This window comes from Diadema antillarum, unplaced genomic scaffold, assembly GCF_040938485.1.
Source record: "Diadema antillarum isolate AM-2024a unplaced genomic scaffold, OU_Dant_1.0 seq00000853_RagTag, whole genome shotgun sequence".
Lineage (NCBI taxonomy): Eukaryota > Metazoa > Echinodermata > Echinoidea > Diadematoida > Diadematidae > Diadema > Diadema antillarum.
Window position 1 is genome coordinate 108554 of NW_027271724.1, and position 18527 is coordinate 127080.

At 40.6% G+C, this 18527-nt stretch overlaps 1 protein-coding gene across 1 annotated transcript in view; it reads right to left on the reverse strand.

Moving 5' to 3' along the window:
* LOC139740398 (dynein axonemal heavy chain 2-like) overlaps positions 1-18485 on the reverse strand; it is an 80909-nt gene extending 62424 nt beyond the window's left edge. The window contains exons 1-21 of the mRNA XM_071650991.1: positions 18390-18485; positions 17266-17487; positions 15397-15551; positions 14500-14848; positions 13722-13886; positions 12485-12723; positions 11733-11924; positions 11110-11247; positions 10024-10131; positions 9426-9631; positions 8839-8968; positions 7765-7947; positions 6691-6905; positions 5819-5965; positions 4937-5093; positions 4323-4562; positions 3646-3816; positions 2869-2997; positions 2184-2299; positions 1314-1409; positions 566-766 (exon numbers count right to left, since the gene is read on the reverse strand). Of these exons, the coding sequence (XP_071507092.1) occupies positions 566-766; positions 1314-1409; positions 2184-2299; positions 2869-2997; positions 3646-3816; positions 4323-4562; positions 4937-5093; positions 5819-5965; positions 6691-6905; positions 7765-7947; positions 8839-8968; positions 9426-9631; positions 10024-10131; positions 11110-11247; positions 11733-11924; positions 12485-12723; positions 13722-13886; positions 14500-14848; positions 15397-15551; positions 17266-17443 (3515 nt within the window). The 5' untranslated portion in view covers positions 17444-17487; positions 18390-18485. The remainder of the gene's footprint in view (positions 1-565; positions 767-1313; positions 1410-2183; positions 2300-2868; positions 2998-3645; positions 3817-4322; positions 4563-4936; positions 5094-5818; positions 5966-6690; positions 6906-7764; positions 7948-8838; positions 8969-9425; positions 9632-10023; positions 10132-11109; positions 11248-11732; positions 11925-12484; positions 12724-13721; positions 13887-14499; positions 14849-15396; positions 15552-17265; positions 17488-18389) is intronic.
* Positions 18486-18527: the final 42 nt, after the last annotated feature.

Consider the following 18527-nt stretch of genomic DNA (forward strand, 5'->3'; position numbering starts at 1 on the left):
GCTCCATTGAAGAGTTCAAAAGATAATGATACACTTAAACTTTCAACATCATATACATTTCCTCTGGTGTAATGTTTATCAGCTGCCATTTTTTCTAGAATGATTTTCCTCTTGAGACAGCAGCCATAAGAAATCAGCCACATGTTGTTGAGGCTATAATCCTAAATAATTTGAGCAAATTGTCATCCTTTTTCATACAAATGTTCTCCTTGGCAAAGATTGCCACTGATGCCTTATCATCATCATCATTGCCATCAACTCTATTGACTTCACTGATGTCACTGTTGCCACTGCCATCACCATATACTAAATAAAAACTGTCATCATCATCATCATCATCATCACCAAATCCAACATCATCACAATCTATATATTCACTATTACTTGATCATTTTCATCATTTTCTTTATTGAGGCACTACCCAATCCTCGTGATTACTAAAACAGCCAAGTACCAATCTGCATGAGCACTACAATAAGTGTAAATTTCATCATTGATCACTACCACCACCACCAGCACTACCATCACCATCACCATGGAAACCCATCCATCCATCCATATATACTTCTCTTGGTTCTCGTTGAGGAACTTGTGGAGGTCGCTCAGCTTCTGGCCGGCCATCTGGGCCAGGAGAGTGGTGAACTTGTTCTGCCACTCGTTGCAGTGGCTGAGCAGGGCAAACTTGAGTGGGGAGCAATCCAGCATGACAAACTGAATGTTGAGCACAGTCTCCTCCTTCTGAACGTTGTTGGCCACCTCAGTGTATCTGGATGTCAAAGTTTAAAGAGAAGCAAATTCATAGAAAGAGAGCGCATAATCAAACAGAGGCACAATGTATGGAATAAACTTTTTACTCTGAGGATAAAGACACTGTTGGGAACATATGAACTGAGGGACTTTAAAGTGATTTCTCTTCTTCAGTTTGTGTGTCTGTTTCCCTATATACATTCAAAGAGTGGAGGTCAGGTATATCTTGCAACCATTTACTGCTAATCAAACTGGTGCTTGATGATGAGTAGTTTTATCCACAGTTATCACCATTTGATTTAAAGCTGTAACTTCAATCAAAACATTGCCACAAAGGGGAATAAATCTAATGTATCTGAGGACATGCCCTTCTCATCACCTGCCCGGAAGAAGGGTGTAAGGACTGTGTGTCTGAAAAATCACACACACAAACAAAAAATGATGAATACATCATATGAAAGAGCTTTAAAACACTTTCTTAAATTATGTCACAAAGAAAATTTTCAATGTTGGATCTACATTTCAAGCGAGGGCCCTTCTGTGGGACAGGTGACGTTCGTTCTTACCTGGCAATATCAGCATCGAAGGATGAGACGGGTGGTTCACATTTCTGGTATCTCCTGATGAAGGCATCCTTGTTTACCTCCCAGATCTCGCTATAGCTGTAGTCAGAACGAAGACATGGGATGACATTAGGACACAATCATATATCAAATCGCTGGTTAAACCTCAAATAAAGCTACATTGCTGCAGTATCCTGCGGTCATATGAATGCTGTCACCTACAGCAACTAGCCATTGTCATCATGGCAATAGTACGAATGCCATTTCGAAACGAGATGCCCAATGATAAAAGTTGATTTCCATAATTCCTGGTCATGATCTGAGTTTGTCAACTGCATGGAACCGTACACTACAATCGCTACCTCAACATGAAACAGATTCAACATTTTTCAGCGCATTTTGGACTCGCAATTAAATACATTGTCCCATTAACATTCCAGTATGAGGTTCGCTGAAGATTGAAGAATCATTTCATAATCCACTTAGTGGTGTGACTGAAAAGATGAGAGAAATCCATGAAAACATGGTGATAGATTTAAAGAATTGAGAGGAATTATTCTGCAGGCTGAAGCTCTAAATTGTGATGCACTGCCAGGTCTCACGAATGTATATGTGTCATGCACTAAAATGAGCATCCTATTCTTGTTAGCTTATACGGGAATCCACCCAAAACTTCACTGACCTGTTCCACTCATATTGCTGCACTCACTGAATCCACACGTTTATTTGGGTAAATCCCCCGAAATGTGAACCAAGTCATCATAAAGTCGTCAAGTGAGAATGAGAAGGGCATCAAGTTACCTCGAACACTATGGCTTTAGAGGCAACTTAACCCCTTATCACTCTCAACTGATGTGCTGACAGTGAACTTACCCATCCCACGTGCTCAAGTAGTTCATGAGGTGTTGGGCGTTGGCTTGCATCCCTGCATTGATGCTCTTCTGGATCTTCTTCGTTTCCTCATCCTTCTCTATGACAACATAGATGGGCTGAGGAAGAGTGGAGAGAGAGATGCAGTGTAAAGATTCAATGAGCATACCTGCATCATACTCAGCAATACATCTAGGTATTTCACTCTTTATGGTTTGTTTAAACACATTTAATTTTCACTTTTATCTTGCTCTAAGTGCAGACTTAACAAGAGGTAGTAATATTATCAAGAAAACTAGGACACTCCTGTTGAAACAAGAGCTGGGAATAGTCCAAATTCAGATTCTTTCCTCCAAATTCAGAATGGTTGGGATGTCTGCAAGTGCATATCCTTCTTTCTGCCAAATATTAATCTTTTCTGTCAGAGCAATAGGAAAGTGCAGAGAGCATTTGAATAGAGATATCTGAAGCTTGTAAATCAGTTGCTTGTCAAGTTCATTTATAAACTTTCAATTCATTCCACAATTCTTGTTATTTAAAACAACAGGAAAACACCACACAGCATTTATTGTTATCTTAGATCTTGGTCGGTCTTTTCTGCTTTAATCGACCCCAATAAAGATATCAAGGGTCAAATTGCCACTGGTTCCGGGCAGATCCACGGTCTTGACCAGTCACAAACGTTCACCTCTTTCTGTGATCTCTTCCTGGTGAGAAGGTCCGGTAGTCTGTGGATGACGGACACAGCGGCAGTCAGTTTGCTGCTCGTGTTCATGACAATCAAGGCCAGATTCTTCAGCGTTGGTGAGAACTCAACCTGTTGGGAATGAAACATGAAGCTCAATCATGAAATTGACTCTGTGGATCTCTGATCACAAACTGCATATGAACACAAATGAACACACAGCTGTCAATTACGACATCAAGTACCCCATCATCATAATCCCTTCCTTTGTTGCTTTCTAGAAACATGTAAACAAAGTAAAACCCCAACTGCATTTACATCCTGATGGAATCAACAGCAACAAGAAAAGTAAACAATAATACCTTTTATACTCTGACTTCAGTCAGATTGAGTGAGAAATATGTCAAAGTATAAAATCTCATCAAGACATGCTATAAAAAGAAGAACACCAAATTATCATGATCTGCAAACGTAATGCAATTAATGTAGTGACAGTAGCTGTGAGTCCCTGAGAGGAAAAGCTCTCTAACAGTAAAGAATACTGGCAACATGCAACTAGATAGTTAATACCCTTTTCCTTTGCCCTGTTCATCACTGTACAGCAATTTCTATCAATTACAATAATTTCAATTGCCAGTTTTATCAACCTGGTACTATATCCAGCCATCTTCAATCTGTTCATCCATATGCATCTATCTAGCCATCAATCAATTCTTGTTCTGTTTTTGATCCATCCATCTACAGTATCTATGACAGCATCCATCATCATCCCACACCTACCTTGGTCTTGTCCAGCACCACCTTCACCCTGAAGAGAGGGTTGGGTGAGCTCTTGCCATCCCCATTGATGGCCCTAGAGAGCTCCTGGAGGGACCATTTCACATTGAGTCTGAAGGCCTCCTCCACCATCCTGTCCATCTTCTCGGTGTAGCGGTGCCAGTAGCCCTGCACCTGTACATACACAAATTTTAAATGTTACACACATGTATGTTTACACACATTTCAGTTGATATGCATGTAATTGCTTGGAATACTAGATACTCAGTTTGTTTACCAACCAGAAGGTAGAACATAACACCATAATTCTAATACTGTAAACCAGTAACCAGCCCTCCCCTGACTGTTCAATCTTGTCTTGTGTAGCCCTTATATGTGATTGCTTTCCCTGCCTGTTTGTCATATTGCCTCTGACATAGATTCTGCTAGGATCGAAAGCTCACGCCCATTTTGACTCCATTTTACTCCATCATTGGCTCACCACTATTGGATAAGCAGTTTTCAGCAGCCCTTTTTTTTTTGCTACATACTGTAAACCAGTGTGGAAATATTTGTGGTAGATTTATTCTTGCATATTTTGCACTACTTTTGGCTAGCGCCATTCTATAACAGCCAAAAATATAGAAAGACAGACAAACAAACAGACACACAGACAGATGCAGAGACAAAGGGAAGCCTACCTCTTGCCCGTCTGCCCTGAAGACCTCGTAGGTCTGCCTCATGGTGGAGACGATCTCCTCGTGAATCGTCTGCAGCCGCTTGGTGGCGCTGCTCCGGTGCCTCTGCTGCTCCTCCTCAAACTCAAGGTCCTCGTAGATCCGCTTCCCATCGATCTTCACCAGCAGCGTCTCGCTGATACGCTTGCAGTTGCGCGAGATGGTGAGGTTTGCGATCTTGTACTCGTCCACGATGGCTTGCACCTGCACAGTTTCAGGAGTTGAGAGGATTTTGTTTGTATGTGTAAATCTCAAAAGTAATTCAACAAATTATGAAGAAATAGTATCAAAAACTATAAATTTTAAATGGTTGCACTTCCTCTAAACTACCTCAGGACAGCTTGCACCTGCACCTACTTTAAGGAGTTAAAAGGCGGCAACCACAATATTTCAAAGTTGGTCGTTAGAAAAGAACCAAATACCTGCAATTCATGCGGAGCACATTAAACCAAATTTAAACAAAAAGTTTCCATTTTCTATACCAGAATATCCAATGAATATCTATTTGCAATAAGTGTAGCATCTTGCCATCTTTGTACCTAGGTAATCGCTACGTTTTGTTCTTAGTCGCATCATACCTTCCCAGCATGAAGTCTGCACTCACTGACGAAGAAGTCTGAGATGCCCTTTGAGGCCCAGGTGAGTTTGGTCAGACCAGGGTGGATCTTCTTATCCAGGTGTCTGATCCTCTCCTTGAACAATCCTCTCTCCTCCAAGGATAAGGCAGCTATGATCCTGATAATACGGGTGGGATGGGAAGTGGGAGGGGGAGGTTAATGTACATGTCAATGATGAAAAGATAGACTAATGTATGTATACGGGTCAACCTTGCAATTTACTCTTATCGGCGCACTTTGATGTATGCATAGTTGAACTTTAGAACATTCACATGTATGATCTTAGGATAAATGTATCACTATAAAAATGTTAACAATTCTTCCTCTTTATTCCATATTCCATATAAATTGATAAAATTCTGCAGGACTTGAGTATGAGTTACAGCATTATAAAGCAATTTGACTCACATTGCATTGCTTACAAAAGGATGTGAAGTGTAAGTGTAATGGAAGTTAACTGTGAAGCACAACTTTGGCATGATGGAAGAATCAACCATTTGGCAAGTTTCTAAGGAACCAGAGAGCAGACACCAATATCATATTGTCGTGTGTATGGCAGATTGTCGTTAGGGTCTGTGAGTGCGCATAGGGATAACAACATTCTGCCGCGCACAGGGAAGCGCGTTAACAACAATCTGCCATGCACAGGGAAGCATGTTAATGACAATCTGCCATGTGCAACGACGATAATACATGTAGCTAAATCTCTGAAAGTCCAAACCACCACCATCCATGCATGCTCCTTAACCCTGTGTGTGTTTTGAGTGGTGATTGGCACAGAAAACCCCATAGTGTTGTGCACACTGTCCAAAGTCCCTGGTATAGAAAGAGCTTTTGACCAACCTGTTGTAGTCCCTGACCACCAGCAGGACGTTCTCCCGCAGATTGCGGAGGTCCTCCCTCTTCTGGTAGACCTCTGTGACGTAGTGAGGGATCTCAAACATGAGCTTCTCCCAGTACTGGATCTCGTTGAACATCTTCAGCAGGTTCCTGGTGGAAAACATCACGTAATCATAGACATGGCGATACTGCAGTTTGTAGAAAGTTTCAACATTGACCATTTTTTTAACATCTCTAAATATGTGCACATACAGACACACAGAAAGAAAACAAATACCCCCTGCCCCCACTTACTCTCTTGTGTTTTTAAACAATAAAGCTGAAGAAGTAATTATCAAATCAGAATACTACGTACACAGGACTTTACTTGATTACCAAGAAGGCATCAGATATGACATTGCTTAAGATGGAAGGCTCCCATTAGAGCAGAGTATGTGTTAATATGAAATTGTAATTTCTTTGATACCTTAGATTATTTCTGTTCCCACTGACAATGCACAATTAAGTGGGGAGTACCATGCAATTAATCCCTATGACACCGGTCACAGAAGACATTTAGTAACATCAATACATTAAGTAACATTAATACACAAATAAATCCATGTCCACTAGATGTCACACACACAAAAAAATTCAAGTCAATTAACTACACAGATCACAAACTGCACAAAAGTCAGACTTCTTAAAGTATCATTCATTATAAAAATCTGTGTTACTTAATGTGTATACCGTATGAGAAAACACAAGTACAATGGTTACACTGATACGCTCATTACTGGGAAGGCATGCACAAAATTCATTTTTCGGAGAAAATCTCATTCCTGGTTAATTAAGCAGAGACATTACTGTACCCATGCTTCCAGCCACCAGCTCACCTGTCAAAGTTCACATCCAACATGGCCATCTTCTCCATGCTTCGACACAAGAGGGGGCTGTCCAACAGCTTGATGGAGTCCTTGTCAACGGTCGCCGCCCACTCGTTGAACGTCTTACGGATGAACTCGTCGAGGGCGGTGCTGAGCTGGTTGTACTGGGTCCGCGTCTCGGCGCCGCTTCCAATTTGGGGCAGGAAGTACGCTTTGTTCAGCACCTGGCGATGTGGATGATACAATATTTCAAAGCATATATGCAAACATCCACGAAATGTATGCCAAATAACTGATGTAGACTAGGCTCAGAATTTGTACAGAATAGCGTGCACATTTAAACCACTGTTTCAACTACTGCACAACCCTAGTGGACATTTTTTTTTTCGTGGTCTGCCAAGTAAGATGATATACTTCTGCAGACTCAAAATATGAAATAGTATCAGTACTACATATAACAAGCAAAAACTTTGCTAACCTAATATACTTTCACGCTAGTTTCATGTTACATACAAAACATGAAGATTTTCACATTGCATAAATTTCCAATTTTACAGTATTTTGATATACAGTGTAAGATTTGGGGGGATTAAACTTAGTTTATGCCTGGACAAGCTTTGGGGTTATACAAGCAATGGTTTAAATTGGTTTACAATTGCACATAACTGTGTAGATGACTAACATGAGGGACAAAAAAAATGTTTACCCTACTTTGGAAACATGCAACTTCCATCCTCCTCATACTTCTGTTCTGACCTACTGATAAGATTAAAATTATCTACACATCAAGATCTTGCAAGTTGTAAGGGGCTATAACTTTGATTTGACAACATGTGGTAGATTACTGTAAATGCAGAAATTTTCGCAGTACATTAATTTTCACGTATTTCACACTACTTTGTACTTAGCACGAATTCTTAACTGCACAACAATATCTTCACATTTTCTCTGCACGTTTTGAATGGGTTGACAATAATTGTGCAGCACAAATTCAAGAATCCACAAGTATGTTGAGTTGCTCAGCGTGAAAAAATTAACCACGCGAAAATTTTGACGTTTACAGCACCGGGGTAAATTTCTCACCTCCATGGATCTGTCTATTCTCCGCTTGAGGGACCTGGCCCAGTGAGCCTGGCCAGCGTAGCGGGGCTTCAGGAAACCGAGGTCGGACACCTTGCGGGTGAACTCTTTCTTGACGGCGTTCAGCTCATCATTGAACAGCTGGTAGATCTCCACTGTCTTCTTGTCGATGGTCCTTCGGATCGCCTGCCATCAAAGAGAGTCATAAAACAGACATTCATCTTCCAGAGATCCTTATGACACTTTAGAGAATGGGGGGGGGGGGGGTAGAGACTTCAACTCCAAGCATCTCTTAAACTGGAGATTCTCCTCCCTGGACCCCCTAGGGAACTGGAGACTCCAATCGCACAAACATGCACACAATACGACATGTACATTGAGTATTACTCAATGTGCATGTGGTATTGAGTGCATGTACTCACAAGTGCAAAGCGTGACAACCTTTGCAGCTTGAGTCCAGAGCCCCCTATAGGGCCCTTGAAGTGCTGGGGTTATACGTTGTAGATAATCTCTGGTGCTATTTTGTCCTATTTTTTAACATATATGACAAAAATAAACTGAGTGGTAGAAAACTGAAATCTGAAATGGGAGAAAATGCATCTTAACTGGGAGACATAACGCTACAGTGGGAGAAAGTTGAAATCAAGCAGGAGAGTCAGAGATTTTGCAAAAATGGCCTCAAGGCGGGAGGTGTCCCTACGAAAATGGGAGAGTTGGAGTCTTGGGGGGGGGGAACAATTGTAACTTTAAGTACACATCATAACTAGAGCCAAATTAAAGCTCAGTTATGGTTACCCACCACAAACAGGAAGAAACATCATACTTCTATTGTACTGCCAGACAGAAGATATTGAATAGCTGGTACCCAAGTGAGAAGAAAAGACCCAAAAGACTATGAAGGAAAGACCCATGTTTTGACAAGTGGATGTCTCTATAACATCTTGTGTTCTTGTAAATGTGTAAATGGAAAACAAAAACCCCACCCACTACAATCTGATAGTTTTCTTCTGAACATACAGTCTTTAGCAAAGCCTTTCTGCTCGGGGAGCAATGGGTACATGGAAGACTAATCCTTACCTCCCTGGAGGAGAGATGTTGGAATGCATCCAGGAGCTCCACCCCTTGCTCCACTGTCTTCACAGTCTCAAAAGCCGTGGTGATCACATTCTGCATCATCACTTCCAGGTCCTTGATGCCCGCTCGAAACCTGTTGCAATAAAGTTTGTCAATCAACAGGTCCAAGATATTAGTAACTGCAAAATAAACTACCTAATCTATCATGAAAATATGTTTTTTTTTAAAGCAAAATGAGTACTGTAGGTGGAGCTCATGAATTAGCTAACAAATAAGAATTGATTTTTATTTCATCCACACCCCCAAGATGAATTCTAATCATAATGGGTGATCCTCAATGACTGACATGTAGTTGAACCAATATGTCTTAGAATTCATAATGGTGTTCTTGCAGTCTACCACTGCCACAATCTAGCATGATAAATCTGTCCTCAGCTAATGCAATCAAGTTTCTTGTGCTAAGTTGGAAATCACGCAGCACTTTAGCATTACATGCTACAATTGTAGTATTGATACTTAATCGTGGTCTTTTATGAAGAGAAACAAACTGTAATAAGACAAGAGTGACATATTTGATCTCTTTTGCTCACTTGTTGTAGTCATCGTGCCAGGATGTCGCTTTGACGTCCAGGATCGTCTTCTTCACGTTCTTCAGGATCAGGAGGTTCTTGTCGAAGGCCGCCTCGATCTCCAGCAGGCCCCTGGTCACCTCCGGCCCCCGCTGACCGGCAAAAGTGGGCATCGGCGTCTTGTCGCCATCGTCCATTCGGCCAAAGTGGATCTGACACTCGCAGACCTATTGGTTGAAGAAACAGAACGATGTGCAAGTTTGATAACTGACATTCCCTATTAGTGTATTTACAATATTGATAGAAAATAAACATAAACAGAGAACATGTACCATTCACACTCTATACATTATTTTACTTGAAGAGCCACATCATCTGGTATCAAAATGCACTTCTCTTGTTTCAATTATGCACTGTGGCAAAAAACAAACAAAACAAAACAAGAAAACCAGCCCTTAGGTAATGACGCATCATTATGTGAGTAAATTTAAAATCATCATCAATTAATTGCAGGTTTTTTTTGTTTTTTTTTAATGCCGGTTGTCATTTAGCCCAGGAATCCATTCTCCAGGGATATAATAGTCTGAAAGGTAAAAGAGTTGAGTAGATGGGAGCTTACCTCCAGGAGGTCCTTACACCTCTGGACAAAGGCATCCACCTGTGCAAAGATGCTGCTCTGGTCCAGCACCCAGCCATCGCTGGAGAACCTGTGGTGCATCTGGCGAATCTGTATTAGGGAATGAAACAGTGCAGGGAATAATTTTCAAACTCAAATTTGATTAGCACTTTCAGCTGATGAAAAATATCTTCAATGATATCCTGTACACTTCTATGTAAGAAAACTGCTACACAAAAGTTAGTTTGTGTAGCAGTGGTGTAAAAATGCATAGCAAATTGCGATGCGATACCAGGAAAATTATTCCCTGCAGTGTCTCAGTAGTTTAGTCAAAATATTTGTGTTAGTATGATCCGGCAACATCATGGAAATTTAAATTTCACTGCTGCTAGATTCCAGATCCGTTTGTACCGCGAAAAACGCAACAAAAAACCCCGAATAAATTTGATTACATTACGGAAGCTACTTCCTCATACATGTGTGTAGAAAAGCGATATGACTGCGCATGCACAAACAGGTCTTTCAATGCACTCTCTTTCGGAGACTCCAGAAGTAAAATCAAAATATTTGTGTCAGTATTAATTTGTTCTGGGCTTGCTATCAAGGTGTAAGCATCTTTTCGGAATGACATAGCATTAATAAGAAAGAACCAGTGAAGTTAATAGTAATGGTCATCTTCATCATCTACTGTGTCTTCCTGTGATCATACATATTTATTGGATACTAAGTAATGAGAATGGAAACTAAGTATTAAAACAAACATTGTAGTTTTGCTAATCCAGTTTCTACTTCTCTATTTGGTGTTGTCTTTGTATGTCACATACATAATCTCTAAGCTCTCTCTTCAATACACTATACCCACCGATCAATTTGTACTTCAACAACAACAGCAACATCTAATGATTAACTCTGAATACACTTGATTTAAATTTCACTGGTCCAATATCGCTCTAAATATGCAGTACTCCGAAAACATCACTGTCTTCATCTGTACCAATATCTTGCCATTTTCTATCTGAATGAATACAGCTAAACCAGCTCGCATTGCAGAAATAAAACCATCAACTCTGAATTGAGTGAGGGACATACCCAAGAGTATTGCTCCTTCCATTGGCGGCAGCACTCAATGCAGTTGTGCAGACTCCTCATAGAAGACTTGACACAACCGTCAAACAACTTGTCCAGGTTCACGTCCTTGCAGCAGCGCTTAATGATCTCATTGCTAACCTGTACATTCGCAACACAAAGAATGAAACAAATAAACATTACATAGCACACAGAATATAAGATTTGACACATTTTCTTTCACTCTTCATTCAGTACATTAAAATTTTTTCGCAACAATGCTTACTGTCTAGCTACATCGATGTGTGCCTTGACAATATTTCATTAAAGTAATGAATGATCAACATCAATTCATGAGGTCCACAACTAGATGAATTCACATTTCTGATGATTGAGGAATTCACTTTGTCATCATGTTTCATAACTTCATTTGACTTAGGGTAGGCATGTTCAAAAGCTGTTACAATGTCCAGCAATATATCCATGCAAGAGGCTACAAGAGGCAATGCATTTTCATTACGAGAGGCTATCCATTACACATTGCCCCAGAAAAATACCTCAGCAGAATTATTTGCTTTAATATGTAAATGGTTACTAAAAGGTCACATTTTAAAACAAGGGGTCAATTGCAATAATCCTCTGCTGACCTTTCTGAACAAGCCGGTCAGTCTCTCCCTGCTTTTGTAGTGGTCCGAGTTGACCCAGATCATCCTGATCCTGTTGATGATGCCGGGGAGTAGCCCGGGGATGTCCGCTGGCTTGGCCTTGTTTAGCTCCTCACACTTCTCCGATAAGGTGGAGAGAAACTTGAGATTGCTCTGTGCTTGGGCTGACCCATCCTGTGGGAAAATGGGAAGACGAGCATTCAGAAATGGTAATTCATGCAAGTCATAACACCTGGGGATTTTCTTTTTTTAATGAAATTTATAGGAATGAGCATATTCAATCCAGTCAAGACTGGCCGTTTTATCCAATATTTATACTTTCCACCGCAAAAAAAAACAAGAGGAAAGTGCAGGAGCATGGTGTTTGTGTTCAGCCACCTAAGCAACAAAGAAAGAAAGAATACAGCCAACAATTATAAATAACTCCCATTATCTGAATGGCATCAATTGCTTCCAACATTACACTCGCCACTTGGTTTTGTTGTTGTTGTTACTGGTTGTTTTTGTTTTGTTATGTTTGTGTGACTGTTTGTTCGTCTTTAGTTGCGCAACCTTGACCTTGTGCATGTGCGATGTATTGGCAGTATTGAAGCAAAAGCTGACAACAGCGAACTTTCTGGGCAGGCGGACCAAACTAAAATACCGTTTTAATAATGATGATGATGTTCCACAGCATTTGAAGTGCCATGGAGACAGTAATAGCAGGAACAGTCAGAAATAAAGTAAAAAAATACCTGAATGAGTTTGGACAGCTTCTTGAAAGGCTTGACGTAGGAGGACTTGGAGAGCTCCAGGATGCTCTGCACCCGGAGAACTCCATCCTTCTGGAGCTGTTCGCTGATCCCCGACAGATCCTGGCACCTGCTGCGCCAGAACTGGATCTCCTCCAGTGGCCCGGCGTTCTCCGAGGTCTCGATGGCGTCCTGCGAGGCCAGGACCTCTTTGATTTGTCTGGTCCAGTGGACCATGGCAGCTGGGCAGACAAAGAATGGGAAACATGCTACAGTTTTCGTCACAGAGAGTGGGGTCTGCTTTTCATCATACAAAATTTAACAAACGCACTATTCTATTTTGAAATAAAGCAAAATTTGCTAGTTCAGGAATGGAAAATGTTCAGATTTTGCAATAATTGTTGAATTTCCTCTGAAGATGATGACATTAATTTTTTGAAAGTAAGCCAATTTCAAGCATTTCTCACTCAAAGAACTTGGTAAAGTAGTAGAGGGGAAATGACCCTGAACAGAGAGTGTATGAATTGAACAAGAGTCTGTAGATGAAATTTGTAAGATCACAACCGCTGATTTATCATTTTGACAAACATGTCAGAAAAAAAGCAACCACGGGACCCGAACCTGTCATCTGCTACTATCCGGCCAGCAACACTACCAGCAGGCTTTCCCTGATAACCAGGGATAGCCTGGTGTTAGTGTCCCATGGTTCCTCCCCCCCCCCCCCCCCCCCAACCTGTTTGTTCAAATCATAGATCAGCAGTTGCAATCTCACAAATTTCATTTGTAAATGGAGACAAATGGAAGAAAATTCACACCTCAACCTTCATCCCTCTTTGTAATAATCTCTTGCTTTCCACTGGTAGATGGTTGAGCCTTTTACTTGTCTGGATCACTGGCAAGTCATTTTAAAGTGGACACAGACACCTATTTCCAGACAAAAACTAAACCCTTTCAGGAACACCATCTTTAATAATGCTGTTGACAACATGCCCACAAGGATTGCTCATAGTTAGAACAGATGTAATCAAGTATGGATATACAATGGAAAAAACGAAGAAAATCTCTTTCCAGTAGCAGTTTGCACGCGAGTTCATTATTCACACTTTATTTCTGTAGTAGAGAGTGTATCCTTTTCCACACTCGGCAGATAACAAGCATACTCTCTTCAACTGGATGCATGCCACTAAAAGGTATTATTTGATAAGCATTGCAGAGTAAAAATCGTCTGGACTCGACCTACTTTCAAGACGTTGGACCAGCTCCTTGTCCTTGGCAGCTTTTTCTGCAGGAATGTTGAGGCCCTCATTGGGGATGTAGAGGACAGTGTGGCCCTGGATCTTATAGTGAGTGTCTGTCAGACTGGCCATAAACCTGTGAAGCTGGGCCGAGAAGTCATTCTTGATGCCTGGTTGGAAGGGGGAAAGTTAATGCTAAGGAAACAAAGTTCTTGGTATCCACAGAGATGATCTTCAAAGATCTGGTACATTTTTTGAATATCCAGTAATCATTTATCATCATCATTTTCATTTCTTGAATAAATCAGAAATCAAGAGATGTTGGTTGCTTTCAATGAAGATAAAAGCTCTGGTATCAAATACTTATTTATTGACTGCCATCATACTACAACCCATAACTGAAATGAAGACCAAATGCTTAGACAGTCATACTAGTGTTCGGCAAATGCAAACACCAAGCTAATATAATTGCTGTTGTTTTTTTTTTTTCCAATGACTATACCATGGACGCTTTTAATGTATACAACAAAGGTATAGCATAAAAACAAATGGTAGACAGATTCTTTAAACCATATAAAAACGTAAGATTTGACAGGAAAGTACTTCAGAAAATTGCACTCTGACACCTTTCTCAAGAAGCAAATAATTGTAAATTGATACAGACTACAGGTTCATGGTTCTAGGTTTTCATCTGTGAATACATCAAATTCCTATGAGATTTAATAGTTGATTTGATTGATCAAGCTTCTGGAAATAATAAGTGGACAAAATGTGAAAGGATACTGTCGGGCCAGGTGGTATTGTCGAAGAAGAGCGGGGCGAAAATGCTGTGCATGATGCGTAGCAGGCTCTCCACGTGGCCGCTGCGCACGGTTCCGTACTGCACCACCTTCTCCACGTTGGATGCGGTCACCCTCACCCCAGGCCGGCGGATGAAGTAGCACAGCTCCTCCACCGCCTGCGGGGGGATGGTGTTGCAGACAACCAGACCCATCTGGGGGTCGATGAACACGGTGAGGAGCCGCTCTAGGGAGGAGGGGTCAAAGAAGGCCTCTATGGTGGAGAGGTGGGCATCAGTCCAGAGTTCAGGCTTCAAGGTGGACAGTACCACTCTCTGCTTAACAAACTCAACCTGTATGAGAACATACAAATCAACACATTGAAACAGAACAAATAATATACAGCAAAAGTGGATATTTTCATGTGAGTAATATTTCATGGTCGGCCAGGCAAGATGAGTTTTGCATGTTTTTAATTCTGCAGAATCAAGACTTGAAGTACTGAAACATACAGCAAGCAAAAATATTCATTTGCTTTTATTTTCCTGATGCTTTCTGGTTGAACGAAATGTGTGAAAATTTGAACACTGTGCAAATTTCCATATTACAGTACACAAATGAAATGTCTCTATATAAAACAGACAAAACATTGATATTAAACTTTGATCAGACTTCATTACAGAAGAGAAAAGCATGATAAGTGCAAGGTCAACAATGATGATACAGGTGTATATATTTAATACACGAACAACATATTTGAGAGAAAGAAGAAAACAGCATACCAAACTATTACAATGCCACATTGTTGATTTTGTTACTATAGCAATGCTGAGACAATTTTCTGGTCATTTGCTTCGCCATGATCAGTCATTTGTAGCAAGAGCAATTATTTGAGGCTTACATAATCTATATGTATAGGGGTTGGCTCGTCTAAGCCCTGCGTAGGCGAGCCACTTTCCAGCCCCAGGTCTCCGTTCAGCATGTCTCCATTCATGAGGAGTTCCCCGTTGGTCTGCTGTGAGTCTGTGGCCGGGGTTCCTGTCATTCGTCCCGCTCCTGCTCAGAAACAAACAAACTCAGTTCAATGTCAAGGTCCCTTACATACTAGAGTAGCTTGCAACAGCTGCATCTTTTAGTTATCCCAGTTTCTGCATTTGTGGCTTGTAAACATCATTAATGACAGAGGATCGTTTTGGACCTTGTTATTTTCTTCTTTATTTGAAGGGACACAGTTGTTTTGTGATCCATGTTTGAACTGCTTTGCCTATAGAATTATATCAGTTAATACTCATTAAATTAAAGTATCCTGTCCTGTAATGTGGTCTCTGTAGTTAAATCAGAAGGAAACAAGGAAAAGTAGAAATTACGCGGTGCGTAACATATGTCCCCGCCGGAAGTAGCATTTTGTAACAAAATGTGCAATATAGGTAAAAAAACAAGGTCAAAGGTCAAAGAAGTCAAAGGTCAAAATTCTGTGTAGAAGTTTTGAAGCCCTCACCTAGTGCCATCACATAAAGCAAATGGAATCGAAATTGGGTTAGAAATGGCGAAGGAGTAGCATTTTGTAGCCAATGTACAATATAGGTCAAAAATCAAGGTCAAAGGTCAAAGAAGACAAAGGTCAAAATTCTGTGTAGAAGTTTTGAAGCCCTCACCTAGTGCTATCACATAAAGCAAACGGAATCGAAATCGGGTTAGAAATGGCGCAGGAGTAGCATTCTGTAGCAAAATGCACAATATAGGTCAAAAATCAAGGTCAAAGGTCAAAGAAGTCAAAGGTCAAAATTCTGTGTAGAAGTTTTGAAGCCCTCAACTAGTGCCATCATATAAAGCAAACGGAATCGAAATCGGGTTAAAAATGGCGAAGGAGTAGCATTTCGTAGCAAAATGTACAATATAGGTCAAAAATCAAGGTCAAAGGTCAAAGAAGTCAAAGGTCAAAATTCTGTGTAGAAGTTTTGAAGCCCTCACCTAGTGCCATCACATAAAGCAAACGGAATCGAAATCGGGTTAGAAATGGCGAAGGAGTAGCATTTTGTAGCAAAATGTACAATATACTGTAGGTCAAAAAATCAAGGTTAAAGGTCAAAGAAGTCAAAGGTCAAAATTCTGTGTAGAAGTTTTGAAGCCCTCACCTAGTGCCATCACATAAAGCAAACGGAATCGAAATCGGGTTAGAAATGGCGAAGGAGTAGCATTTTGTAGCAAAATTTACAATATAGGTCAAAGGTCAAGGTCAAAGGTCACGACTGAAATTCTGTGTGGAAGTTTCAAAGCTCCCATGTAGTGCTATCATATAAAGCAAACAGAATCAAAATTGGCTCATAAATGACAGAGAAGTAGCAAATTGAAGATTTTGATCACACACGGACGCACACACGGACACACGGACACACGGACGGACGGACGGACAGACGGACGGACGGACACACGGACACACACACGTACGGAGCCCGTTTCATAGTCCCCTGCTCGAACTCGTTCGGCGGGGACAATTACCAATTACTGACAATATGCATACGTGCATATAAGAATTCTTTGAATTTCTAGCTTATCAAATAAAAAAAGTGTTTTTTTTTATGTTGACTATAATGATTTTATTGAACAAGGTCGAAAAACAATACGCAAGAATGTATTCATTGCCTGAAGCAGCACAATAGCACATCTCACAGTCTGTAGTAAACAGAAGTGTAATACATATCACGTTTATAAAAAGTCACTATTGAGCAAAAGATCTGAATTGATCTTTGTTAGGTTTAAAGATTCTCACTTGAGGTGAGTGCACTCCTGGCCTCTGCGTCCGGCCCTTTGACGGCAGGTGGCGACTCTGCATTGTGGCCATTTGTCAGTCCATTCTGCAATGGTGTGTGTGGTGTCTCCTCTATACCTGGAATCTCACCATTAGTGAGAGGTTCGCCATTTGTGGCTGCTTCCACGGGTTCTGACATGTTTATCTTTGGCCCTTCTCTGTCTATACAACAGTCTTTGATCTCTGTATTATATGGGGAAAAACACAATTGTTAGTTTTAAATTAAAAGTAAATCATCTTCTTAATGAAGAAACATACCATACTGCACTGCCACTGGGTGTTAGATAAAACAGGTTGCAACTCAGATTTTTCTGTAAAGAGATTTCTCTATCAAGATGAGAATAGACTTTACAGGATGTTCTCATGCACTCTTGCAGTAATTGAAGACAGTCTTATAATATTAATAGACTCTTTACGTTCATGATGTTGAATTAGGGTCTACTTCAATAAAGTGGTTTACAAATACAACAATTAGGGACACTAGAAGTAAGTCTTCATGTGATTAGAAATTTATCTTCTCTGTAAACACGTAAAGTCTGCATGTATTTTGTTCCAGTATTTTTCTTCAGGCCTACTTACTTTAACAGTTTGACAGAGACTTTTGTCTCTACTTAGAACAGAGGTTCTAAAGCAAGCTGCTCTTAATTCCACCAATTGCTAATTTGGCAATTAATCAGCAATAACTCGTTCACGGCATCTTTTGTGTACCTATATTTGTTTGGACTTTCTTTGTAAGGCTCTGGAAGAGACTACCATGCCAAGACCAAATCGTATATTCCTGTACCTTGCTATTAACTATATAGAAGGCATATAGAATGTATGACAGACTTCCCGCAATTACTTATATCCTGCTTTACATCATTAGGAATTCAACAACTGCAGTAATTTAATCTTGGGTTGGGTTGCGCTGCATTGATTGCCACCGCACTACCACACCACTGCTGCCGTGCTGGCACTGGCCAGTCCGTGGAGCGATTTTGACAGACCTCATCAGCTTATCCAGCGACAATTTGTTAGACTTTATACTTCCACGTTTTGTACATACAGAAAGTAGATGTTTAAAGACCATATCTCAGTCTTCTTACCTAAATTATTCTTGACAGGACATTTTGCTTAATTTGTCGGAAAGTTAGATCTACTCAGCGTAACGTAGTCGGGCTTCTTCCGTTCTTGATGTGAACCGTATCCCAATCCATTTAACGTACGAATTAAATACGAGGTAC